The sequence below is a fragment of the Hoplias malabaricus genome, chromosome 5 (genome assembly GCF_029633855.1).
Source record: "Hoplias malabaricus isolate fHopMal1 chromosome 5, fHopMal1.hap1, whole genome shotgun sequence".
Classification (NCBI taxonomy): domain Eukaryota; kingdom Metazoa; phylum Chordata; class Actinopteri; order Characiformes; family Erythrinidae; genus Hoplias; species Hoplias malabaricus.
The window spans coordinates 9,893,241-9,920,135 of record NC_089804.1 but is presented as its reverse complement, the minus strand read 5'-3'; the positions used below and the strand labels follow the sequence as shown (position 1 = coordinate 9,920,135).

The window sequence follows — 26,895 nt, the reverse complement described above, 5'->3', positions numbered from 1 at the left end:
TGATCCAAAAAATCCACAAATCAAAGCAGAGCCTTCTTTTGTTTTAGCATGGAGTGAGATTTAAATTCAGATATAATCGCACATACACATTTCAGGCTGCAAGGCAGAAGCAGGTTATAACACGACAAGCCTCAGTTTTCAGACAACAAGCAAACCACATCTATAAAATCTACTGTTCCACTGTGGTTTGCTTGAAGCTAGCCTTTTTTTCCTAGAATGAATTCAATTACCACAGAGATATTGCAAACTGGGATTTACCTGCTTCGGTCCTGTACACTTATGGACTAAGTCTCTAATTAAAATGGCTGCCACTATAATTTAGTTAAAACAAATCAAAATGACTATGTAGTTTAGGTTAAGTGTCATGTATCATATTGTATCATGTTGTTTTACAGTATATTGTATTCTACTGTACTGCATTAATTAACCATAATTAGCATATTAGCTTGAGACTAGCTATATGTTATTATATAGGATTTGATTTATAAATACAGTATTGTAGGGTAATGTTGAGTACCTCAAAGGATGGAAAAATAAAAAAATTTATATCATATAAGGTATTTAGCCATTCCTTATTCTTGCTTTTATTTATTTTTTAAAAATGTATGCTTTTGAATCAGTTGCTGCAAATTTCATCCTGACAGGTAGTACTTCCACAATCACACACAATACCTTGGTGAATGAAGACACACACATGCTTCCTCTGAGTCATTGGAAGCCAGCCACTCATTCCTTTTCAAACTCCTACTAATGCAAAGCCACTGGACAGGTCAACGCCCTGGAGGAGAACTCCATCAACCATTCCAGTGAAGACATGTGCGCTGGCTAACTGTGCTTTTTGTGCTCTGAGGAAGAGTGGGGACCTCAAATCCACTTATTCATACTCTTACTTTCAGGAGAAACATTGGATTAGCAGGTGTCCGCAAACTTTTGTATGTGTAATGTAATTTGTCTGATGAAACATGAAAAACAATCATCTACTATAATGATATAAAACAAACAAGTGTTTGCTTTCAAGGTTTATTCCATTTGAGAAAGTGCTGTAGATGTTTGCATGTTTGCCACAAACTGCTTTTGACTAAGGACCTCTGTTAGGGTTGGGGTCTATGTGATGTTGCGGACATGGGGACGTTTTGCAATCACATTTGGGCTTGTCCTGGTTATCGAACATCTCCTGGTTCTTCTGCTGCTGCTTCAGCAGCTCCGGCATGGTGGGATTTCCCACAGGTAGCAGAGATGAGCACATCATTGACTTATACACTCGCAGCTGTTAAAAAACATAAAGAGTGTTATCAAAAATGCATTTCCCTAAGAAAAAAGATAACTGTTACAAGTGTGTAGAATACACCGGAAGGAGTAGGAATAAGCAAAACTGTCAGAACTGCAAAACTGATAACTAAATAAAAGTTAAAGCCAAAAGCCTGTAGTGCGTTAATATATAGTAAAGTGTATACATCAGCAAGATCAGTGTGTTTACACACACAGACACACACAAGGAAAGCTGATACATTGTCATATTTCAATCAGTTGATATAAGATATTAAAAGCTAGAATACATGTGTAATACCTGATTATTTTTATGTGTTTAAAATCCAAAGGTAAGAGCAGTTAGAGATAAAGAATAAAGAGAGATAAAATGATTGTTTTAGTCGCACTCTACATGCCTCAATGTGGCACGTGCACTTCTGAAATGATCACATTTACCCTAATAGCCTAATAGTCACACAGAGAGTTCTCCATGTGACTGTGTACACTTGTGTTATCACAGAACAGTGACCCCTGCACTGGTTTGTTAGGAATACATCATTTCACCAGTACTGTTTACCTACTATGTACAACTTCCATAAAAAGGGAGTGTGTAAGGGAGTGGTACCTGTTCTCGGGTACTCAAACAGTCCTGTAGATTAGGATGGCAAGTGGGCAGGTGGTGCCTTACTTTCTGTTTATACGCTGAGCCAAGTATAGCACTTTTCTGTGAAAACACACACACACACACACACACACATTTATTTAGAACAGTACAGATATTTGCCAAAGTATTCCTTTAAAGTCATTAAAGCTGAGAGTAAATTGATTAAGTCTACTGTTGTACACTGTATGGACACCCGCTCATCAAACATTTCTTCTGAAATTAAGGGTTGTAATAGGTTAATAGGTTCTGGGAAGCATTACTATATATTGAAACATTGTGGTGGGCATTTGGTGGCACTAACGATTTTTATTATTTTGTTTTTATCATAAAAGCTGAATACTATTCCAAAAAGAATCAATGTTAAATTGAGAACATGTTTAGTAAAATTTAGGAGCAGTGTCTTTAGCCCGCCCCCTTATACACTGTTCAGTATTATGATTGGCTGACACACCTGCTTGCCTTTCTCTTCCCAATTGCTCCAGGTGGCGTTGATCTGATCTGGGGTGTATTTGGCAATGCGCGGGTCAATGGGCACTAGCCCCTGCAGTTTGAAACCAGCGTTCTTACCGAAGATGGTTGTAAGTAAGCGCTTATTTCGCAACTCAATCAGTCTATCCAGGATGCGTCTTCCACAGCTGCAGAGAAAAGAGCACCAGTGAATTATGGACCACTGAATTACAGCTTTTGCAAAAATGAAAAAATTAAATTAACCGTTCCATACAAGAATTACAAGCAACAGATTGTACTGGTGGTAACCATATAATGAAACACTTCCTCGTGATTGAATATACATATATTAGCTGTGTTTATCCTGTCTGTCTTCTTCATCTTTAACTATCAGGCATATACCAACACACATAGATACAGACTCACTTCCAGTGTGGCTGGGTGCCTTTGTTGAGCACTTTCAGTGTCTGGTAGGACCCAGCTCTCCTGAGGTCTGCAGGTAGATTAGACGAATATACCTCAGGGGCCCCCACAAGCCACAGAGTCTGACCAAATGTCCCTGAGCAAGAACAGCAGCAACAACAGTAATAATTTATTTAAATGTAAATATAAATGCTCATATTTTGTTAGTTTTTTGCTAGCTACGAGGTCATAAAAAGTCAGTTTTTACTGATGCAGATATAACTCAGATTCACACACTGGGTAACTAACTACTCTGCAAAAAATCTCCTCAGTCAGGATCATCAGTCTGACCTATGTAGCTTCCAGCGAGGGTCCATAACCGCACAGTGCAGTCAGTGCTGGCTGTGACAAGGAGCCGGAAACGTTCCACATACTCCACACTGACAATGGTCTTCAGGTGACCCCTCCATGAGCTCAACACACGAGGAGGAGTCAGAACTACTCTCCGGCCATTTATATCCTGTTTAGCCAAAAAGAGTTTTGATAGAGTGTGAAATAAATCAACAAAACGTGTACTTTACTTTAACCAGGTGTGCCCTACTTAAATTCATATATTTTTAATAATTTTCCATAGATTTCAGCATGTCTGGCCAAGAGCTTATAACATGAATGAGGTTTCAGCCAAGAGGTTTCCTGTTGTATTCTAGCAAAGAATAAGTGTAATTATTACTGTATTAAATCCCATTTACATATTGTCTTAATAAACAGCACCATACAGTTTACAGATTAGAATAAAAAACTATGGAGAATTCTTTTAAGCATTAAACATTCACCCGTTTCAGTATATAAACTGTTTTAACCAGCAGTGTGTAAGTTAACACGACAGATAGATAGATAGATAGATAGATAGATAGATAGATAGATAGATAAACAAAAAACAAACAAATCAGCATGCTAGTGTAAGCGACCTCACTATGGTGTTCCAGTGTGATCTTGCGGGGTCCCTCAAGCTGGCAGTATTTAGGAATGAGGCTGGGCAGGTGCACACAACTCTCCTTCTCCACAGGAGTGTCCTGATCTCTACTCATGCAGCAGCAGTAGCCTTCAATCTCCCATAGCTCAAACACATGGTTGAATTTATACAATCAACTTTCTTTACAAAATCTGAACCATTGTGTTGGTGCTAACATTTGTAGCTGTATACGCATATGTGTATCTCACATTGCTTACCGTGATGTAGCCTCTGCTGTCTCCAGTGAACAGCACCAGGTCTTTAGAGTCAGTGGACATGGAGCCGATGGCAGCCTCTTTGTTGAACACGGCTCGAAACTTGCCCAGCAGCCCCCCCTGTTGGTGGACTGACCAGGCGTGTACACAGCCATCGGCAGCACAGGTCAGTAAGATGGCCGTGTCTGGACTGCGCTCACGTGTATTCAGGAACACCACCTGAGAGGAGGGATTGATTTAGGTCTTCAAGAGAAACATGTTCTACATTCTTCTTGTATTAAGTGTTTACCTGAAGTCCAGTTAAACAGGTGTTTTTACCTCAGTTTAAAATTGATTCCCATTTTACACTTAAACACAAGGCTATTATCAGATGTTAAATATATAGAAAGAAATCAGCCATGAAATTAAACAGTTTTCATTCATGCTGCCAAGACAGTTCTGCCCCTTTGAGGCTTGGACTCCACAAGACCTCCGAGGGTGTCCTGTGGTATCTGACACAAGGACAATAGCAGCAAATCCTGTAAGTCCTGTAAGATGCAAGGTGAACCCTCCATGGATTGGATTTGCTTTTCCAGAACATTCCACAGATGCTAAGACAGATCTTTGGAGGCCGAGTCAACAGCTTGATCTCTTTATCATCTTTTACAAACCATTCCTGAACAATTATAGAGAGGTGGTGCATATTTTCTTGCAGAAAGAGGCCATCAAGGTTTCCCAGAAGAACATTGTCCAGAGCATCACACTGCTTCTGCAAGCTTGCAGTCTTCTCAGAGGGCTTCCTGGAGCCAGCTTTTCCTCAGGTTACCAAGTGCTTTGCACAGATATGAAGGCAGGAAAGTGGTTCTGTTCTAGCATTTCACATTGTATGAGTACTGGTCCATAGATTAGACTGTTGTTTTCTACCAGATTAAATCGGTTCACTGATAACTAATATGCACAGCTGCAAAAGAGTTAATTTTACCTTCTGTACTGCCTGTCTGGGTTTCTCAAGCTCTCCAGTGCTGATAGAGCTGGGTTTGGGTGTGTAAAGTTTGCTCTGTGGCTGAGGTGATTCATTTAGGCATGAGCTGTCCGCCTGAAAGGCATTTAAAATAGACATGTACTCTTTAAATCAGTGGGAGGGAGGCACTACACTATATTGTTGAAAGTCTGGTCATTCAATTAATCTTGTGATATGATGAGTATTAATGAGGATGTGATGGAATTCAACAATGAAGGTGAAAATTAGGTGAAGGTGAATCAGAAAATTAAATATATATATTTATATATATATATATATATATATAATCCCACTTCATGCTTTCTTTTGGGATTCTAAAAATTGCGTTCGCTAAATTCACTCACTATAAGTGAATGAATTTCTACAGTGCGTGGGCTGAGAGAGTGCTGGACGGTGTGACTTCTTACCCGAATGGGAATTAATGGGTGAGAGCTCTCATTAGCATTAAAACGGCAGAACGCTTGACCAGAGCCGACGTTCCAGATGATGATGTCTCCATTGTAAGAAGCTGTAGCTAGCATTTTGTTAGAATGAACGTGCATGGAGTTGATATCTTCAGCATGGTACTGATTCCAGACACGATACTCCATCTTATCCTCCACAAGAGTATCCCTTTAAGTTATCATGGATACCAATATACTTCAGTCATTCATGTCACGAGTAATATCCCCTAATAAAGTACTATGCAAAATCCCTAGAAAATAATTTCTAATGGGAACAAAATGAAATATGACATTTCTGGAAAACACAGGGAGAAAACAGAATGTTCCATAGCTTTTGTGGGGGCAACAATTTATGCTTTTACCCCCCAAACATGTCGTTTAGCAAAATGAACAATAACCCTGGCCATTCCTCAGTGATGCCACTGCCTGTGGCTAAGAGTCAGAGAGTGCAGTATTTGCCTCACTTTAGCACCTTACACAAATGCATGGTAACCTAGAGTAAGCAGACTGGCCCTCCTCCTCATCAATAAAAAAAATGCTTCCCAGTGTTGTGCAGGAGTTAATACTCACAGGTACCACATGACTTTCTTGCTCCACCCAGACACGTAAATCCTTTGATTAATATACTGGATGCTGGTGATCTAACACAACCAAAGAAAGAAGCACTGAGTATAGGGCCAGAGAGTATGATGAAAGGGGTCATGGAAGAAGTAGCTCTCATGTTACCTCATTGTCATCCAGCAGGGGCAGTGTGAGCAACAGGGCTCCATTGTTGAAGTTCCACATTCGCAAAGTACCATCCTTGGAGCCTGTAAAAAGGCGGCGCTTGGGTCCGTCAAAAGCCATAGCAGTAATCTCCACTGGTTTAGGAGACGTACGGAACTGCATGACCTTTTCTCCAGTCAAGATGTCCCACACACAGACCACACCATTGTGACAGCCACTCACCACCTTAAAAAAGTGCGAACAGGAGCCCAGAAAACAGAGAGAAACAAAGATGAAAGGAAGGAGACCTCATTTTTTTCAAATCCGAAAGTGGGATGTTAAAGATATTTGTTGGGTTTTGATATCATTTTTACTTCTTTATAAACTTTATAAACTTCTTTATGACTACACATAGACAGGAACAACTACAGAGAAATGATATAAAAGTGAAAAAATATCCACCTGTTTGAAATTGCTGTTGTAGAGAGCAGCACATAAGGGGTCCTTATGGGAGGTCTTCAGCTGTTTTACATCATCCACAACCCCTTGGAGAACACCAATCTGCCAACAAACAAACACTCAAAAAAATTGTCATCCATAAGATTGTGTCTTTATCCTCCTAATTGTGTATTTCTGGGTGTTGTGTTTGATGTTGTTAACAAGCTAAGGAACTTTATGATGCAGCAGCGGAATTGTACTTGGGCATGAGATGGGAGACTGTGTTGTGGCAGTAGAGCTTAACTGCGTTCTATGCCAAAACTCTGTGAAAAGGCAGTAGGGTCTTGACGGAGGGTTAAGAGGTTGCAAAGTTTGATTGGGCACTGGGGGCTGCATGTTTTGGTCTTGAGATAACTGACATAAAATGAACCAATTATATTTATTATTACCATAAATGTAGCCAGTACAAGTGTGTTGGTGTCCTTATTGTAGTAGATGCTGGAGATGGGTAACTGGCCCAATACAATATTCATGGAGGGGATGTGTTGCAGACACACACAGTCTTGAAGGTCCCACACGAGTACATTCTGGTAAAAGTTAAGAAAGTTAACAGATCCATTACATGAGGAAAGTTAAAATATATTTCTCTGTAAATATTTAAATTGCAGTGGTTAAAAAAAAGTAACAGACCTTGTCTTTAGAGATGCTAATGATTCTGCTGTCACGACTGTTGATGGTTACATAGATGATAGCAGCGGAGTGACCCTTGATTTCTGATTTGGTTTTGTTGGTGATGTAAGGGTCCCAAATCCTCAAAATCCTGTCAAAGCCTCCAGTCACTGTGTGTGAAATCACAGACTCTAACACTGAACTGTTTACAATCCATGTTCACAAATGTTGAATCATATAAATATTACCATAATAATCATAACTATTAATATATCTTGTTGCATGTACATATATATATTTATTTACACTCATGGGTTAAACTGTATATGTATATGATCTAAACGTATCCATCATGTTTTATTTCTGAATTTAATGGTATTTTGCCCCCTTTTGAAATCTTATTCTAAAGATACTTGATAGTCCATGATCATTCCACCGACCACAGTCCCACTGCCTCATGTCAAAAGTCTCAGGACACCCTTTTATTTCAGAAATAACATACCTGAATAGCCCAGCAAGTAATGGGTCCGATTACATGGGTAATTTCTATGTTAAAAATGTTTGAACCACAAGAGATGGTGCAAATCTGACTGCGGCAATCAATTTCTGAGACAATTCTGGTCTTTTTTTTTTTTTTTGGATATGCTACATGACCACCTTCTCAATGGAAAAACTTGCCCTTGATCCAATATGGCAGCTTTCAAGTTGGCGGCCATGTTCCTGACATAGCCTAAAAGATCGACCCCTCACCCATTACTTGCTGAGGTATTCAGATATGTCATTTTCCCCATTGTTCCTGAAATAAAAGGGTGTCCTGAGGCTTTTGACTTAACCTGTATTATAACTTACCTTCAGTTAGATATCCACAACTTGCCCACAAATGTATGTTAGCAGGAAACGTTCAAAAAAAGAAAGAAAAATAAAACATGTATACATCACATATAAACTGCTGAGAGACTTCTTTCTTACCCAAGATGTTAAACTCTGGTGAATAGTCGAAACACAGGATTCCTTTCCTGACCTGAAAGGCAGTGTTACTGCCATCGCAACAACAAAGCAATTAATCTCCAGCAGAACCAAAACACTGTTCATTAAAGTGAATGAACGTATATCAACATTCAAAATAAAAGCACGAATCTAGGAATTTTTTTTTAAATATTGAAAAGTAATCAGACAGGTAAAGAGAGCTGTAGAGTATTCTGCAAGAAACTGGCACACACTTTGTTTAAATAAGAGTGTTAGAATTCCATCCATCCATTATCTATAAGCGCTTATCCAGTTCAGGGTCACGGTGGGTCCAGAGCCTACCTGGAATCATTGGGCGCAAGGTGGGAATACACCCTGGAGGGGGCGCCAGTCCTTCACAGGGCAACACACACACACACACACACCCCTACGGACACTTTGGAGTCGCCAATCCACCTACCAATGTGTGTTTTTGGCCTGTGGGAGGAAACTGGAGCACCCGAAGGAAACCCACGCGGACACAGGGAGAACACACCAACTCCTCACAGACAGTCACCCGGAGTGGGACTCGAACCCACAAACCCCCAGGCCCCTGGAGCTGTGTGACTGCGACTCTACCTGCTGCACCACCGTGCCGCCCTGGGTGTTAGAATTACACACAATTTTTACATAAAGTAAAACATTGCCACAAAAAGAATTTAAAAAAATGACTACAAGGAAACTTAAGTGTGTGCTTGCTGGAGAAAGAGGGTGTGATATGGAGCATACTGGACTTCGGCTTTGTGTGAGTGGAGAATGGTGGTCAGCACCATGGCTGTTTGGTCAGACGAGCAGCAGGTGGCGACAGCTTTCAACTCTGGCAAGAAGCGAACCTGCTGACACCAGTCAGAATGTAGAGCCTGAGAGAGAGAGAGAGAGAGAGAGAGAGCAGGAAGACAGCGAGTGAGGGAGTGGGGAAAGGGTGAAAAAAAGAAAGGGACAATAGATCATACAACTCCTAAACACCTCATATTTGAACTATACCTCGTATCTTGAATTTGACCTGACAAAGCATTATTGTAAACAAATCTGTGCACATTTTAACACTATATACAAATTCAGCATTCTTGACGTTGTTACACTGTATGAAACAATGCAAAAAGTTTTATAATATTGATTTCACACTTTGAGGGGATGTGAACGTAAATTAAAAATATATTCAGGAGGTGTATTGCTTACCACTTTGAAACACAGATAGAGTTTGGAGGTGTTTTTCAGCAGAGCAGGAACCGGAATATGACCTGAAATACATGTCTACACTCACTTAACTGTTTTAATGAGGCAATATAGAGCTGTGACCACTCAGGAACACAGACATGACCACAGCAACACACCAGGTTTAATATACACCAGGTAAAAACAAAAGTTTAGAAGCTCCAGAAGGTTTAAAACACACCAGATTTAAAAGCTTCAATGTTGAAGAGGCCATTCTGGACCACATCAACGGAGATGAAAACAGACACACAGCCATCCGCATCTCCAAAAGAAAACACTCCCTTAATACCATCGGACCTACAGAAGCAAACATGTATAAAGTTGTTTGCATCAAATTCTTAAACATTTAAAATGCTTATGAGATACATTAAAGACTTTAAGGACATTTCAATTGCATTTTTTGTAGCTGTCAAAGAGCTGAAATCTGAATCTCGTTTACACCTGGACTGACTGTGTGTGTCCTCAGTGATTAGCCTGCTAGCGGTACTGGATCACATGCTAGGTAGCGTACTGATTTAGACAGGGTTTTGGTTGTCAAATGTGGCTTGGGGTGGCAAATACATTTACACTTCCATAACATCTATTTAAAATGCATCTCAGATCCCTTCAAAAAGTGGTTTGAGTTATTCTGTTATAAAAATATTTTGTGTGTGTTTATACATGTAATTTTTGTGGATAACCTCTATATTTATCAAATCCTCCTGATACACAAGAAGCTTGAAACAATCATAGTTAAATGGGGTCTTTAATGTAAGGTCTGACATTCCACCGTTGATTTTTGTTTACATATTTCCCTGAATACAATTTATATAAATTACATAAAGCTGCACTAAGTGCCTTTTAATGCTTTGGAGACCTCTCTGGTAGAAATATGTAATAGCACCCAACAAGGGGTGCATTTTATAATGAGTTGTGCTTCATTCCCCTTCCCAAAGTGGGTGAATTTGATAGAAGTGTGCTCTCTTTAATCAAAACATGTTGAACTACATCTTGCAAATATGTAAGATAAATTTCCTACCATATCTTCATTAGTTTATTTTACATTTCAGACGTCAGATGCTCACATACTCAAACCAACAAAGCCACATCTCTAACATTTAAATGTCTATTTAGACAGTATATTTTAGTGCTCTTTTCTTTCTGACTCATGTATCTTATTCTTCTTTCAGTTTAACCAAACTGGCCACTGCTGTTCTACCAGAGCTTTCAATGTGAAAGATCAGCTATGTCCTCTTTGAATACAAAATCAAGGGTGAAATGTTTCATTCATAGGCAGGTCTATCAGAGCCATGAGACGCACCAGTAGTCCATGACGACCGCATAGCTCTCCAGTCCAGTCAGAGAAAACACACGGTCACACTTGCTGGCACTGATATCATAGAACTCTACAGAAAAACAGTAAGAAATATGATACACAGTTAAACCAGTTTGGATACGCCTGTCAAATGAAGCAGGTTCTTTTGAAGAGGATGTATTTAATCGTCATTAAAGTCAATGTAATGGAGAGGTGAAATCTAATATGATTGGCTTACATCATTTTTCTCCCTTTGCTAGTGCACATTGTCATAATCAAAACTCAGAAGAGTTTCAATATTGATTCATATTGATGGATGAGGATGGATGTGAATTAATTCTGCAGCAAAAAGTCAACATAACAGGTATGAGGCCTGTAATGACAAATACATACCTACGACTCGGCCAGTGGACGCAAGAGCCAGCAGGCTGAGGTTGCTCAAACAGACCATGTCCATTATCAAAACCTGCCGAGACTTCTTAATAAGGTCCAGCTAAAACAAGTGAAGATACAATTACACAGAGCATACATTAAAAAACGCTTTTGTAATACGTATGATCACCAAAGCAAGGTAACATACACACATTGCAATTTGTCATTGATAGTTCAATTAAAAGTTATATAAGTTATATAGTTTTTTTTATTTGGCATTACATACGTTCAGCTCCAATCACTGAGAGGAGGGAAACATTCTATTTAATACAAAAAACTGTTTAGACCAAAAAAACTGTATTTGTTGTGTTGTAAAATAATGTTTTATTATTTAGTTTATGCAAGTTCCATCAACGCAGGTCTGTTTCATCACCTTCTTTACATATTTTATTATACAAGCTGTGAAAAGAGCATCATTTGTGGTGTACAAAACTATGCTGATAGGTAATGTTCCAATAATCATTTTTTCCTGGTGTACTGAGAATTGTTTTTTCTAATACTAAAGACGCCAACCTTTTAGAAGATCACTTTCTACGAAAAATAAAGTGCTGATGACCCATTTACACCCCATGGAACATCAGAATCAGTAGCTGAGGCTACAACACTCACACAGCTGTTGTATTTGGCACCCCCCTTCCTGTGGGAAGCTGACAAGCTAATGATATATGGAAATGACAGGTGCTGGGGTGCTAAAAAAGGGTGGTTCCATTATCTCTTATTCAAAGTATTTTCCTTCTCAGTTACTATGTACAGTTACTAGAAATACAAACCACATTTTCAGAAATGTTTGGAAACAGCTTAAATTGCAATAAAACCCATTAGTTAATTCATTGTCGGTAACCGTTTATCCAGTTCAGGGTCATGGTAGGTCACTGAGCGCAAGGTGTGAACACACTCTGGGCGGGGCGCCAGTCCATCATAGTGTTTTTGGACTGTGGAAGGAAACCCATGATGATGGCAAGAAAATGTTGTGTTAGTTGCTGACCGGTTGAAACTTATATCTGTGAATGGCCTGTAAAAAAATGAATACTTACTAAAGGCCACAGCAGCTTTAATTAGTTTTGCTAGGTGTTAGCTGGTTGCTAATAGGATCATAAACGACCACACAGGATACTACTCCACTGAACTCTTTAAATGTAGATGATAACAGAAATGTTGTGCTTGTTGGTCAGAACATTGTAGGGTGGGCCCTGTGTGAATCTTTAAGTGGACTGACATAGGATACATTAAATCTTATCCTGTGTATGATTACAATTACAAAAACACACTTACTGCCAAATTCACACTCATACACTCACCTTGACGGTGCGGGTGAGTTTGAATCTCTCACTCCAATAGTTGAGGACACCATCTTGGTTGATTGACAGGTATCTGCCTGACTGTACATGGCTTTTTGATGCAGATTTCTCCAGCTCTCCCAAACCTTCGGTCTGTAGAGTATGGGACTGAAATGGATAGAACTGCAGCCGCACTATCGGCTTACAGCTATTTCTGAAAAATACACAGACCAGTATCGCATGTTAAGCTGTCCTGAGGTGTTGCATTAGAAGTTGTTTAAAAAGAAGCCGTGGTTGGGCCTAACATCTGAAAGGAAGCATGTACTACACTCGTGAGGCCAGCACCACTGTATGTTACTGGGGGGAACTCACTGATGGGTGGAATTGGCAACATCTATTAATCATTAATTAATTGGTGAGAAAATTCACCAGAAACTCTGAGAATAAATGTATGAATGAAGAAAGAAAGTAAGTAAGTAAGAAAGAAAATGTGAGAGAAGGAGGAAGGGGAAGCAGGACTAGCACCAGAGGTACTAAAATGGAATATGAAAATTATGGTTTCAGAGAAAAAAATATTAACAAGAACACAACCAGTATTCATGACCTTGAGTTCCCCTACAGCAGATTCTCACAGCACAGTAAAGTCATCAGTTCTTTTAAAAATACAGAAGCAGAACTGCTCAGATGGCCATATGTCATGCCGTTTGGCAGCTGATTCATTACTTTTGTTTACTTAAAGTAGGACACAGGACAGTGGACGTTGCTTCTGTATGTGGACAACAGTGAACGGAGCCCAGGACAGAGCTCTGTTAGATCAGGGGTACCAAGACTTTTTGTACCTATTTTTGCCCCAGTTTTAGTTACTGTCAATCACACGTTAGCTACGACTCCCTCAATCACACAGTGCTATCATGCTGGAAGTGGGTGCATTTAGATAAGCTTTCTCTGAGGCACTTGAAGCCACTGCTGCTAGCACAACAGTTTAACTGTTTGAGAACTGCTCAGTGCTGTTATTTTAGCTAACAGACACTCATATCATGCTTAGTGATTGTGGTAGTGAAGTGGCTGACTTGGCCAAGCAGGAAGAATGATGCTAGCCTTCCACTTAATCCGTTTTTAATAGTAAAGTATTTTTAAAACCGGAACAGCAGACTAAAGACTCTCAGGTCCATATAATCTCATTAGAGGTGATTAGAAATGAGAAATCTGAAGAGTTTGGTTACATTTTGCACTTACACAGGCACAATCTTCAGAGGTTTTGGGAAGTAGAGAGTCAAGCTTTGTTTCTGCAGAGTGTCCCTCTCACGAAACTCTAGCAGCATATAGTTCAGGAACTCATCCTTTAAAAAAGAAAATAAAATGATAAACTGATACATTAATTCTAAATTATTCAGGATAAAGTCAGGAAACATGACATCTTATTTAGACAGGTTTAAAAAATGTAATAAAGAATGCTTAACATGGGTACTATAGCTGTCTGTGGGAGGAAACCAGAGCACCCAGAAAAAGCCCACATGTGAAGCATTCTCAATAGCCCTCAACACCACAGAGCCTGAGGCAGTATGACAGCGACACTTCCTGTTATGCTATATTGTTCACGCCCAATTCAACATGTATCAAATGCCCTACTTCAAACAATTAAGAACAGAAGGAATAAGGGTGAGTGGGTAAAAATGTTCATGTCAGATCAGAAGAAATGAGTTCAAAGTTGCTCAAGAAGATTGCACTGAAAACTGAGACTTGATTTAGCCAAATGTTTTATTGCTCATCGCTATTCATTTAGTCTCTGATAACTACAGGCGGGAAATAGACAGAGGGCATCGTATGCTTGGCCTTGCTCATGCTCCTTTGTTTCTCCATACAGTCCACCATGAATCACATCAATTCTTTCCTTCACTGCGTCAGCCCTGAGGCATTTCTCTCCACAGTGAGACACTGGTCAGTGTGTTCTCTAAGCTCTCTCAGCATGCTGTGTGTGATGTTGAGCTGGTAGCATAGTTTGGCATAAGTATCTTATACTAGTGGCAGTTGTGCATTTGGCTCAGCGACTCTTGATGGGTGTGTTCCCTTGATATGAAGCTAAACAAAACATGTGAAACCTAATATTGAGAATTCCTCACAAAGGGTGGCACAGTGGTGCAGCATGTAGTGTTGTAGTCACACAGTTCAAGTCCCACTCCGGGTGACTGTCTGTGAGGAGTGTGGTGTGTTCTCCCTGTGTCCGCATGGGTTTCCTCCCACTGTCCAAAAACACACGTTAGCAGGTGGATTGACGACTCAAAAGTGTCCGTAGGTTTGAGTGTGTGAGTGAGTGTGTGTCGCCCTGTGAAGGATTGGCGCCCCCTTCAGGGTGTGCTCCTGCCTTGCACCCAGTGATTCTGGGTAGGCTCTGGAACCACGCGACCCTGAAATGGATTAGCGGTTACAGACACTGAATGAATCCCTCCCAATTTCTTACATTTTACCATTTTTAATTAAAGTACAGAGGTGAAATAAACACAGCTGTATTACAGATTATTTTATATTTTTTATTTTACATAATAGAGTGTAAATTGATAGCTATAAATCTTTAAAGAATAAACACGCACACAAAAGACTGACAGCGAAATACAAGGAGTCCTCAATTTACGACGTTGATCCGTTCCTACGTCGCGTTGTAAACCGATTTTCGGTGTAAGTCGGAACATACGTACATACTGTACATAAATAACATACTGTAAGCACTTATCCTATCCTAACACCTATCCTCCTCGGTCCCGAGCCGCGTAACCGTGTATTCTTCCGCCGCGCACACCACACACGAAGTTCGCGTTACGACGTTTACGATGCAAAACTACTTAAGTCATAACAAGGCTTTATACAGTAAATGGGAGATGTGTCGTAACCATGAAACTCCGTAACTCAGGACTGACGTAACCCGAGGACCTCCTGTACTGTTTGTATTGAGCAAGTAGTCGTACATTGTCCAGACTCACTTTTGGTGGATTCTGACTGTAATACATCTGTAAAATTGTCAAACGTTAAAGCACATAGCTAAGAATATTAGTAGGATTTATCATTTTACACATTTTGAATCTGTTTATTTCAGGCATGGCTTTGCAAGAGGCTAATTTCGGAGACATAATGTTTCATTACTGCAATAGCTTCTCATATCTTCAGTGCTAAACTAGAGAAATGCTACACACCACACACGAAGTTCGCGTTACGACGTTTACGATGCAAAACTACTTAAGTCATAACAAGGCTTTATACAGTAAATGGGAGATGTGTCGTAACCATGAAACTCCGTAACTCAGGACTGACGTAACCCGAGGACCTCCTGTACTGTTTGTATTGAGCAAGTAGTCGTACATTGTCCAGACTCACTTTTGGTGGATTCTGACTGTAATACATCTGTAAAATTGTCAAACGTTAAAGCACATAGCTAAGAATATTAGTAGGATTTATCATTTTACACATTTTGAATCTGTTTATTTCAGGCATGGCTTTGCAAGAGGCTAATTTCGGAGACATAATGTTTCATTACTGCAATAGCTTCTCATATCTTCAGTGCTAAACTAGAGAAATGCAGACACTAAATTAACTCGGCTGGTCAACTCCATTTTAGAAAAGGATTAACTGGCAACATTTTTTCTTTGTGCAATGAAGGTTAAAATGTATAGAACTTTTCAGGTCAAAAAACATGACAAAACAATCATGCGATTAAAAAGAATAGTAACATAACACCCACCCAATCCACTGTGCCGTCACAGTTTGTGTCCACTTTCATGAAGATAATGTCCAAATCCTCATCCTCGACATCCACCATGATCTTCTTAAAGGCTTCGCGGAACTCATCCATGTCCAGGCCTGTGAAGAAGAGACATAGAAATACAAAGATATACAGAAAACACCTTAGAAGTTCCTTCTTAGAAGTGCACACTCTTGTGACATTGTTGAAGGGAGGTCAACAGAACTGTATGGCGTCCTTATTGACCCCATTAATTTCAGAACACATGTTGAGCGAGCAGGTGTCCACAAACATTTGTCCATACAGAGTACATCGTTAGGTTTTCCTTTTCTGGTCAGACAGTCTGTTTAATCATGAAGATCACAATAGTCCACACCTATGACTTAAAGTGATAAGTGTTTATAAAGAGAGGAGCAGAATGAGACACACTTCCACCACAGTCCGTATCAGCTTCACGGAACATGGCTTCAATCTGTCTGAGATGCTCTTCTTTGAACTGGTCTTCCTTCAAGTCCTGTCCTTGCTTCTCCATGGACACTGGACCTGCTCTGTCCTGCTGAGATAAAGAAGAACAGAAGCACACAATTATGACCAAACTGAGACATGTAACTTCTAAATAATAGTTGGTGATAGTTTTTAAATCTGTTCATGGGCACAGCTTTGCACAATATATTTCATGAAGAGCTTTACAACTGATCTGCTGAGTGGGACTGAGTATGTTGGGATTGCAAATGCCTAAAGCTGGGCATGTTAAAGGTGACTGGAGTGGAACAGGAATTCACTGTACCTGTGCAGCAGTTTGTTTCTGTGTTTCACCATCAGATCCAGATCTGAAAATAATTAACAGTGATGAGACAGGCTCTATAGTTGTGGTATGTAACATTTGGTCAACACTCCCTGATCCTTATATGTCTCGTAAGCTTTAGCATTAACTACTCGGAATGGGGTAGCTTCCATGACTAAACCCTCCTCCTTCGTACATGCCAATTTAACTTGTGGTTCTGCTCCAGGCCTGGAAGACTTACACATCTGGGAAGGCACCATCTGGGAAGGCCCAACAGCCTTGTTGATTTCAGCAAGACAATATAAAAGCACACGTATTACAACAGCATGACTCCGTAGTAAGATGCCAGGTGATACACTTCCAGTCCAGACCTGCTCCCCACGTAAAGGATTTGCCACACTGAATAAAATTTACTACAAAGAAGTCACAAACATTTGAGCAGCTGAAATACTACATCCAGCAAACATGAAAAAAATATTTCACTGTGAGACTACAGCAGTTATTCTCCTCACTTCCTAAACATTTACAGTGTTGTTAAAAGTAAAGGTGATGCAGCGGAGGTAAACATGCCCCTGTCTCAAGATTTTTAATATGTGCAACTGGCATTACATTTAATATGAGCATTTTTTTTTTCCTCAAAAACTATACAATTTCTCAGATTCAACATGTGACATATTCATTCATTCATTGTCTGAAACCGCTTATTCAATTCCGGGTTGTGGTGGGGCCAGAGCCTACCCGGAATCACTAGGTGCAAGGTGGGAACACACCATGGAGGGGGTGCCAGTCCTAGCACAGATTTGAGTCACTAATCCACCTACCAACATGTTTTTTGGACGGTGGGAGGAAACCCACGTGGCATGTGACATATTATTTTACAATTTTCAATTAAAATATACACTCAAATATAAAAGTGCTACAAAAGGTTCTTTGAGGGTTGCAATAGAAGAACCACACTTTCAGGATCATTGGTTCTGTAAAAAACTATTTGCACTAATACTTTTAAACAGATAAATAACTCTATGCCCATGTGTTGGATTTTTAAAGGTTCTTCACACTCACACATCTCTTAAACAAAAATGGTTCTTTATGGAACCAAAAGAAGTTCTTCTACGGCATCATTTAAATAAGTACACATTTATTGATCCCCTCAGGGATATTGCTTCTCTGCATTTGATTTTTTTTTTATAGAGTGTAGGGTTAAAGTAATCTGTGAATCATTGCCTTGTTTTTATCTATATTTTGAATTTGGAGTTGACAGCCTGTTCTAAAGGCTGAGACAACTGGGTTCCTTCCAAGCCTCAGTGGAGCAGTTTAGTCGTTTTAAAACACTGCATTGAAATTCTCAGCTAATTAGCAAGGCTTTCATTAGTTGTATTCAGGGGTGTAAGTGTGGAGGAAAATGCTAATCTCTTTAAAGCTGTGGCCCAGATGTTTTAAAACTCCAACACTAACTAAACATTCCCACAACTAAATATTCCCAACATACAGATTCTGATGACATGGTGAATTATTCACTCACCTGCCATCAAAATGTGCTTTTTTCACCTCTGTACTGTCAGTGTTACAGGCGCTGGCCATGATTCAGGCTCATCCAGCATTCAATCGTGTCTCCTAAGAGGAACAGAACCCCTGGGAAACTGGAGTTCCGGAATTCTGTGCAGTCGATGTCAGAAAGGAAAAGAAGGCCATGAGAACCACACGCTAAACATTCCGCAGCCATGTTGGGGCTGAATCAGGTCAGAGCAAGATAGTCTCCAAAATTCAAGACTGCAGTGCAGTGCAGGTGGACTACAGTGAAACATAACTATGTTCCTACAGCGCCTTACATTTCAAAGGCTGTACAGTAAATGAAAGGATTTCCTTTTGTCATGAGCTGATTATTTTAAGGTTAGCTTTTGTGACCCATTGAGCTAGCCTTGCATACTGTCAGAGATGATTAGAGACGGACAGAAACAAACGCACACAAACAAAGTCTGGGGATCAGAAGGCAGTCTTTTAGACAATGTAATGAGCAAATAATGGTCTCTGGGAACACATGGATGTCTCCAACTACAGCATAAGAACCGGGATACAATGAACTGAGAAGCATATATAATTTCAAATTCAATGGTAAAAATACAAAACGTAAGCATCGGCTCAAAAACAAGAACAAACCTCCAATGTAAATAACAGACCCTGGTTGTCAGTAAACACATAATACTGTTTTATTTGTAAGAAACTGACCCTGGCAAATACAATTAAAACAGGAGAAAACCACACACCCTGCAAGTACAAATATGAAGACAAGAGACCGTTTGTCACAGAGGAAAGAAAAAAGAGATGGAGAGAGTATAAGTGGCACAGGGCCCACAGTGTAAAATCCATCTCTAGATTGTTGCGGAAGGGCATTGGAGAGCATACAGATTTAAAAAAAAGAAAAAAACATTAAAAAAACTGGGAAAAGAGCACCACTGCATTGTATTCAGCACTTCCAGTCTTTAACTAAATCTCATTCTACTATACAGCTGCTAACATCATTGCAAATAGCGATTCACAAGAAGGGGAAAATCAGGTCAAGGCAAAATCAGCATCTATGTCAATCTGCCATGTGTAATATTCACTAACATTTTCAATTTGCATTTGATTGCTACTTCAATTTTACCACACTCCCCTAGAGTGCACCGTTCAACATGAGCATCGAGAGCTTTGTGAAAATCTATTGCTGATTTCTAAGTTACATTGCTTTTGTCAGAAACCATCATTCTCTGGTGCGAAAGTCAGTCAACGTATTTCCAAAAGCACCAACGAAGGCTGCAGTTATTGTTCCTGCGCAGCCAAACTAAGATCAAGGCCCGTCCCAAGACTCCTCAGCAGTGAGGAGACTCTACGTAATGAAACGCTTGGGTGTTTGAATCTGATGCTATTTGAATAACCAGTGAAAAAACAACAGAAGAACTGATATGATATTGCTGCTACATGATGAGATAGTGGATAAAGAAAGAAAAACAACACAGTGCTCCAAACCCATACGGAGAGTCTCTGAATCCCTAAGTCACATTCCACACAATCGACTATAAATTAATAATGCATGATTAATCACCGCTCTATACCAAGGCAATGCAGCACTTCAAAAGCAGAAGACAGGCATCTGATGGTGGGGAAAAACCTTCACACCAACATAAGTTTTAGGGGGGCCCTTTTTTTTTTATGTCATCCAATTGGAATCCAGCCTCAGACTAAATCAGACACTGAGAAATTTATTTTTACCAAACTGGAAAAGGTTGTTCTTCCTGCATGTTTACTATTCATTGTAAGTATTAAACAATCTTAATATCTCTATTTGGCTCAAGGTGTACACTACTACTGTTGCATAAAAACAAAAGCAGCACCAAGCACCTACAGTTCCAATAATAAAAAAAAGGAAGACACAAGGTCTGTACCTAGAACAGCTTCAGTTTCTAAAAACGACCATTTTGAATCCAAAGCCGTTTAAAAACAAAAACAAAATAAAAAACAAAAGAGAAAAGTTCAAACATGTCTTTAATTTGAATTAAACACAAAACAAAAAAAAATAAAGTTCTATCAATTAAAGAACATGAAAAGTAGTAAATGGGTAAAAAAAAAATGCATTAAATATAAGGCAGTTAAAAAAAAAAAATTCAGTCTTTGCACTAAAAGTGCAGAAATGGGTAGTATCTCTCCTGACGTATTGGCCTTCGGAATTCACCACCAGTGTGGGCAAAGTAACTGTTGGTTCTTTATAAAACAACTAACAACAACATAAAGGGATGCTTTTGTGACTGTGACCAAAGTCGTAGGCAACACCAGCATCCAGAGAAACCATCAACAAGAAGTGTCAGCAAAGTCTGACTTACTGATAACAATCACTGCAATCTACAGCAGGTGTGGAACAATAGTGAGTTAACTGACCTCCTTACTGCATAAGTGACTTACTGGACCACAAGCAAATGTTCTCCTACATGAAAAAGACAGACCTAAGATGAACCAGGCAGATTCCATGCTGGAAATCCATCTTCCACCTTCTCTGTCTGTAAGGCACAGTCACAGCTTCAAAGCTGGAGAAAAGGTGACTGCTACTAGCCTTCAAAATAAAATAAGAAAAACCCACAAGGTATAACAGGCAAAGGGGGGGAAAAAAATTGACTGACACTCATTTCGCAGGGTTGGTTAAAAGAACATGTTTTTGTTCACAGATTCACTCTCGAACCATGAATAAAAAGTAAAATTTTGTTTAAAAAAAAAAATTACAACAAATTAAATGGGTAAAACATTATTAGCATAGCATTAGTGTGAAGCACATACCACTCTAAGGGGAGGATGATACCCCTCTATTCAAACAGTGGCAAAATAAAACAGTGTCCAAAACAAAGTGATATTTGACATGATGGATAAATTGGCAGGTTCCTTAAAAGTTGCAGAAACAGCAGAATAAAACATTTTTTCACAATGTTAAATCTTGATGAAAAGCTTTCTCGTCTCTGAGCCAAGCTAGGTCGGCTTCAGCACCTATCTTTCTCTTCTCAGAGGCGAAGCGGTCGCCAGAGGAGGTTCTTCAAACTTAACTACCTTAACTCTATACGAAGCTGAAAGGATTCTTCCTACAGCCTTCATTCAGAGTCCAAATGTATAACATGATCTGGGAGGCATTTTGGGAACAGTGAGAGAGGGAGCGTGTGTAGAGGGTGTGATGAGGAAGGAGACGATGAAGATTGAATCTAGTCAGGGGCATTAAAATTCCTCCTGGTCTTCTGACTCAGCATCTGGTATGACGAAGCCCTCCTGAACGAGTGAAAGAGACAAAGTTAAAATGAGTACCTACAGAACTGTATACCCAATCGATAAACTCTCTCAAATATAGGAGTGTTGTACTGTATCCACTATGATGGCCTAGAAAGCTAGAAACACAGCTGGGAATGCATTTATGTTGTACGATTGGGCATTAAACTTACATCTGTGGCATAGAGAATATCCACAATCCTTTGTAAGGTGGGATCTCCTTCACCCTCCTTCTCCTGACAGATCAGCTCAATGTTCCTTAGTTTGCCAAAGTAAAAATCTCGCTCCTTCTCCATGTCCTGGATTGTAGACTTCAGTATATTTACCTGTAAAAAGGATGACAAATATATTTGGTGGTGATTCTGCCTAAAGGGACTATGAAGCAGATCTCAGAACATTGCTCTGTACATGAGGGAAAAGTACCTCTTGGATAAGCTCAGCCCTCTCGTCGTCTCCACTGGCCCCTGGCCTCCGTGCAGAGCTGGGTGCTACTTTGGGTGTTACTTTAGCAACAGCAGCCCTCTGTGGTGCTGAATTGGCATGGCAACAATAGTAAGAGATGTGAGAACACTTAAAGGTTTAAAACATTTGTCTGCAATAATCATAATGTGTGATGAATCAAACTATTAAGCAATGATTTGTAAAAAATGTCAGTATACAATCCTTCTGTAAGCATTGCTTTAAATATAGATGTCACCGGTAAAAAAAAACCTAAATATTTTTATGTGACTTTGTCAAAACCTGGACACTTCGTAATTACTGTTGTCAAAACATTGTACTGCTATATCGTGGTTTCAGGGGCTGAGGATTGGAAACAAATTTGAGTCATTTATGAGCCACCAACTACATAAAATGAGTCAAACCTGCAGATGTCACAGAAATTCTAAAAAAAAAAGTTACATTGTAAACTTTCTATGGACAACAAATCAAAAGTGTATGAAAATAGGGATTCTGATAACAGGAACCATTCTTTCACAAACGTGAATCCTTAGATGGTCTTGCAGGCCTAATCCTCAATACGGACTTTGTCATGTTCTACCTGCTTACATTCAGGAATGATAAACATGTGCCTGTGTCCACTGATGCTGACTTTGGTTAACAGTGGACAAACAATTAGCTTTAGATAACTGACTTTGGATGGAAAGATAGGATTTAGATTCATAAGGTACTGTCTCAATGGCAAAATGAAGTTTAAAAGATGCATTAAACAAAACCTTTTCATTCTCTAACTAGTAAAAACACACTCTAAAATATAAAGAACATTTTTTAAAATGCTCATTTTAGTAGCAGCTTTATGACAAAACCCCACTTTACAAGTTCCATGATTTTTTTTCCATGACGTGTACAACATATCCACCAGAATAACAGTGACCAGGCTGGCGGCAAGAATGAGTCTTTAACATGATACTGAAGACATTCTGTGCCTTTATAATGAGGTATCACGGAATACTTAATAAATTCACAGAAGTGTCATGTCTTTTGTAAGTTAGTAATACCTGCAGAGAAAGCTAGCAGAATGTTTCTGGAAAGTACAAGCAAAAAGGCACATACCACCAACAAATGGGAAAAAGTCTAAGAACATATGCTTTAGAAGTTTTTATAGCCCAACATCCACTGTATTAGCAAGAAAAGAACTCAAACGAAATCTGCCGTGACATGACAAGATTATTATAACTATTAATAGAAACCAACCTGCGTTCATAATTTTCTTGGGCTTGTTGAGGGCAGGCATGGGAGGGTTGGGCAAAGACATGGTGTCCTGGCCCTGCCGTGCCTCCACTGGGTCGTACTCCTTCCCGTCATAGTTCGCATCAAAGAACTTCTTAAACCACTGAACAAATTCAAAGTTGTCCTGGAATTTGCCCTTTATCAATTTGTCAACAGGGATGATCTAAATCAAGACAGGGATCAGAGAATGAATTAGAAAAAAGGAGGAACATTAAGGAAACATTCAGCTTTTAAAACATTAATGTGACAAAAAGTGAAACCTTAAGCTTTAAAAACTTAAAGAGAAAGAGATAAAGAGAAAAACTGAAGGGAGGAGGGTTTGTTTACCCTCTGCAACACTGAAACATATTAAATCAACCTTTTTCAGAAATCCACACTGTCACCAGTAACGCCTAAGCTGATTACATTGACAAGCCTCCCTTCACTCTCATGGGTTAGCTTTCCTACTAATGAAAGCAAACTCCGTTCAGTGTGAGCTTGGCCTGTGCAGCCTAACTGGTCTCCATCTCTGCTGCCAAACTTTTGGAGCAAATTCAAAACTATTTAGCTTGTGATCTGGCAGACACGCTAACTCAAAAGTAAACACAATTAGCTCACTGGAGCACAGCTATAGCGGGCATCGTTATTTCAACAGACTGGCGTACAGAATTTTTACAGTACAAACCTTAGATCACTACTGAGGGCAAAGTACATTCACGTAAAAAATAAAATGAGATTATGTTGAGGATACAGTTTAGAAATTACTTACTTTGTCAACACCCATTCTCTTGAAGGCAGCTTGCAATATTTTAAAATTGTGGATGTATTCATGCTCTAATTTTGCTGAGAATTTAACTTTCTTCAATGGCACACAACCTGGGAAGAGCATGTCCATGAACTGGCAATAGGCTGCACCTATAAGGTAAACAACAATAAAGCAACTCATAACTAATGTACATAAAAAAATCACCAATGTTCAACACAGTAAGGTTAGCATTTCCAAGCAAATGGCAGTGATAACGGCAAACAACCATTGGAAATAACATTTACTTCATTTATTGCTGTACGTGGCAAAAAATAAATAAGCCAGATTTTAAACCCACCTGAACATAGCAGCTCTATCTTAGTGAAATTCATCTGTAATGACTCGTTGATCCATGCAAGCATATCATGGCGACTCAGGTTGTCGCTTGTCACTGAGGTGGAGTATACATTTACAGCCATGTCCTACAGTTGAGCAGAGACAGAAAACAGCAACTGGTCAGTCATGGTAGAAGAATTAAAAGTGGGCATAAGCACAAAATATATATGAGTTATTACCCCAATTTAAATGTGATTATTACTTGACTATTTACTTGATTTCTTCTGCCATTACAACTGATTTTCAGCATTAAAAAGTGAAAGCGTATTTAGTGCCACACACTACCAGTGGCCATAATCAGGAATTAGGCAATATTTCACTGGTGGTGAGTTTGTACATACGTTATGTACATTTTTCTGTCATATCAAAATCATTTTTACTGACCGATTACATCAGTGCAATAATCACACAACGTTGAATGCTTGTGCCTCTTTTTAAAATGTTACTCAGACGTTACTATGAGTAAGCTATACCATACGAAGCCTCCAAATTAAATTTCTTACGTAATAAATAAAACATTTCAAATTAAACTCTCACGCTAATATGGTTTAGGATTGAATTATACACCTTCGCCCTCATTCAGCATACGCGGATACACGAATACGCAATTTGTCAGCACCTCTGCCTGTACTCATACCTCCACCACACCTCTGCAGCTCCAAAGCCCAGTGCCAGAATTTGACGCGATTGGTTATTTAGGTGTATGATGTAAGAAACTGACTGTCTCGATCCACCCGACTGAGGGACCATATGGCTATTTTAACAAGGGAAAAATCGGATTTTTACAGGTGTGGTTTATAATGAAACTCATACGAAGCAACGTTAACTCCGTCACTACATCAGTCTCTCAGGCCTCACCGAGGTATGATGCGGCTATAAACAAACGGAAGAAGCCAGGGTCACTATAAAACCATTTTAAACGAAACCCCCGTTTAAGAAACTCTTAACACCAGCTTAGGTCAGTTACTAATTGGGTTTAAGACGTACAGAGGTCAGTAAATAGCGCATGTAAATTTACTTCGCCGAAGCGCTGACATGATAGCCCGATTAGATAAGGAGAATCCGCGAGTACTGGGCTTTAGTGAACGTGAGCCCCTCATTGGGTTTTTCCGCTCCACCTTAAACAGCACAGCAGTTATATTCTGGTCCTAGAGAAGATATTTAACTGGCGAATACGGATATTGTTTTTCAGCATATTATTTAATGAGGAAGCATCTAAGAAGGAACCTCTCGTTCTCTCCACTATTTAAGGTGGAAGTGAAAATTCAAAGAGGCGAGTTCAGCTCCGTGTAGCGATAGCACGTTCGCTAACTGGGCTGAGGCATCGTTGGATAACGGTGCTAACCGGTTAGCTTGTTCGACTAGCACTCATTCGACATGCTAAAGGCAGCTCACCAAGGCGGACAGCAGATAAACATACTAAACCAAACCGCAATGAAAGGACCCTCGTTGTCGACTGTAGTTCACTCAGGTTAATATCTATTAGCGCTCGTTTTAATTCTGACTTAAGTCCTTCATCTGCTTTTGTCTCCACCTCAAATACACCCCAGCCACAGCGAGCGGCTGCCGCTTACAGTCTACAGCGCTCTCCTCGCCCCTCACACCGCTTCACTGACACGCTTACACAGATTGACACTAGTAAACATCACGGCTGTCTGCTCGTGGACCGAATTAACCTCGGTGGCACACGGAGAAGCAGGTTTATGAAGTTGAGTTACCTCCCGCTCGCCGGCGCTCCCTTTTCTCTGATCTGGCGACGGTTTGTGCAGACGGAGGTTGACGTCACGGCTGAGTGTGAGTCGGAGGGATTGTGGGTAGGCGTGTGCGCGTGTGTGTGGATTCACTGACGTTGTGGGGACCATACCTGTTAATATACTCCCATCTTCGGGTCCTGTCCTCACAACGTAAATTATTGCTTTTAAGGAGAAGACGATGTAGGGTCCGGGAAAGCGCCGTAGGATTATGGGTAAATCTCCACGAAATTAATGTCAAAATGTATGGAAACAAAACAAACGTTTGTGTGACTGTGTTTTTGAGAGAGGGAGAGAGAGAGAATTGAAGACACTTAAATGAAGATGAATAATGCCCTCCTTCCACTGCTTTGTAGTACAGGACTGGCTTCAGTGAAACTATATTCAGCTGTTTTTAATCAGGTGACAGACCGCTTATGTCCACATTCTGACACAAAGTTACGCTGTACCAAAGCCAACATTTTTACCAAGGTGAAATATTGCAATTATTTACTTTTATGTGCTTTGTGTAATAATAGCACTTAACATTTTGACTTT

The 26,895-nt window shown here is 39.8% G+C and overlaps 2 protein-coding genes across 7 annotated transcripts; both read right to left on the bottom strand.

Moving 5' to 3' along the window:
* Window positions 1-1,029: 1,029 nt before the first annotated feature.
* On the bottom strand, window positions 1,030-18,605 carry LOC136697735 (cilia- and flagella-associated protein 337-like). Of its 3 annotated transcripts, XM_066672969.1 has the most exons (26): window positions 18,503-18,605; window positions 16,984-17,026; window positions 16,626-16,752; window positions 16,197-16,315; window positions 13,703-13,806; window positions 12,488-12,680; window positions 11,151-11,250; window positions 10,764-10,848; window positions 9,645-9,760; window positions 9,428-9,489; window positions 8,978-9,108; window positions 8,213-8,280; window positions 7,265-7,413; window positions 7,024-7,161; window positions 6,599-6,697; window positions 6,158-6,382; window positions 6,002-6,072; window positions 5,396-5,600; window positions 4,950-5,063; window positions 3,992-4,207; window positions 3,730-3,879; window positions 3,113-3,281; window positions 2,786-2,918; window positions 2,364-2,547; window positions 1,874-1,972; window positions 1,030-1,267 (listed from the first exon to the last, which is right to left on the bottom strand). In XM_066672969.1, the coding sequence occupies exons 1-26, from the start codon at window positions 18,559-18,561 to the stop codon at window positions 1,079-1,081; spliced, it is 3,348 nt and encodes a 1,115-aa protein (XP_066529066.1). In that variant the 5' UTR covers window positions 18,562-18,605; the 3' UTR covers window positions 1,030-1,078. The 3 variants fall into 3 exon arrangements, with proteins under 3 accessions (XP_066529066.1, XP_066529067.1, XP_066529068.1); XM_066672970.1 differs by lacking the exon at window positions 3,730-3,879; XM_066672971.1 differs by lacking the exons at window positions 1,030-1,267; window positions 1,874-1,972; window positions 2,364-2,547 and having other exon boundaries at window positions 2,788-2,918; window positions 3,735-3,879.
* Window positions 18,606-18,998: 393 nt separating this feature from the next.
* Window positions 18,999-26,438, bottom strand: mapre1b (microtubule-associated protein, RP/EB family, member 1b). 4 transcript variants are annotated; one of them, XM_066672109.1, is made up of 7 exons: window positions 26,326-26,438; window positions 24,570-24,693; window positions 24,236-24,381; window positions 23,452-23,650; window positions 22,183-22,289; window positions 21,933-22,085; window positions 18,999-21,762 (listed from the first exon to the last, which is right to left on the bottom strand). In XM_066672109.1, exons 2-7 carry the CDS (start codon window positions 24,688-24,690, stop codon window positions 21,712-21,714), a joined length of 777 nt encoding a protein of 258 aa, XP_066528206.1. In that variant the 5' UTR covers window positions 24,691-24,693; window positions 26,326-26,438; the 3' UTR covers window positions 18,999-21,711. The 4 variants fall into 4 exon arrangements, with proteins under 4 accessions (XP_066528206.1, XP_066528209.1, XP_066528210.1 ...); XM_066672112.1 differs by lacking the exon at window positions 26,326-26,438 and adding an exon at window positions 26,182-26,286; XM_066672113.1 differs by lacking the exon at window positions 26,326-26,438 and adding an exon at window positions 26,232-26,245.
* Between the last annotated feature and the right edge of the window lie 457 nt (window positions 26,439-26,895).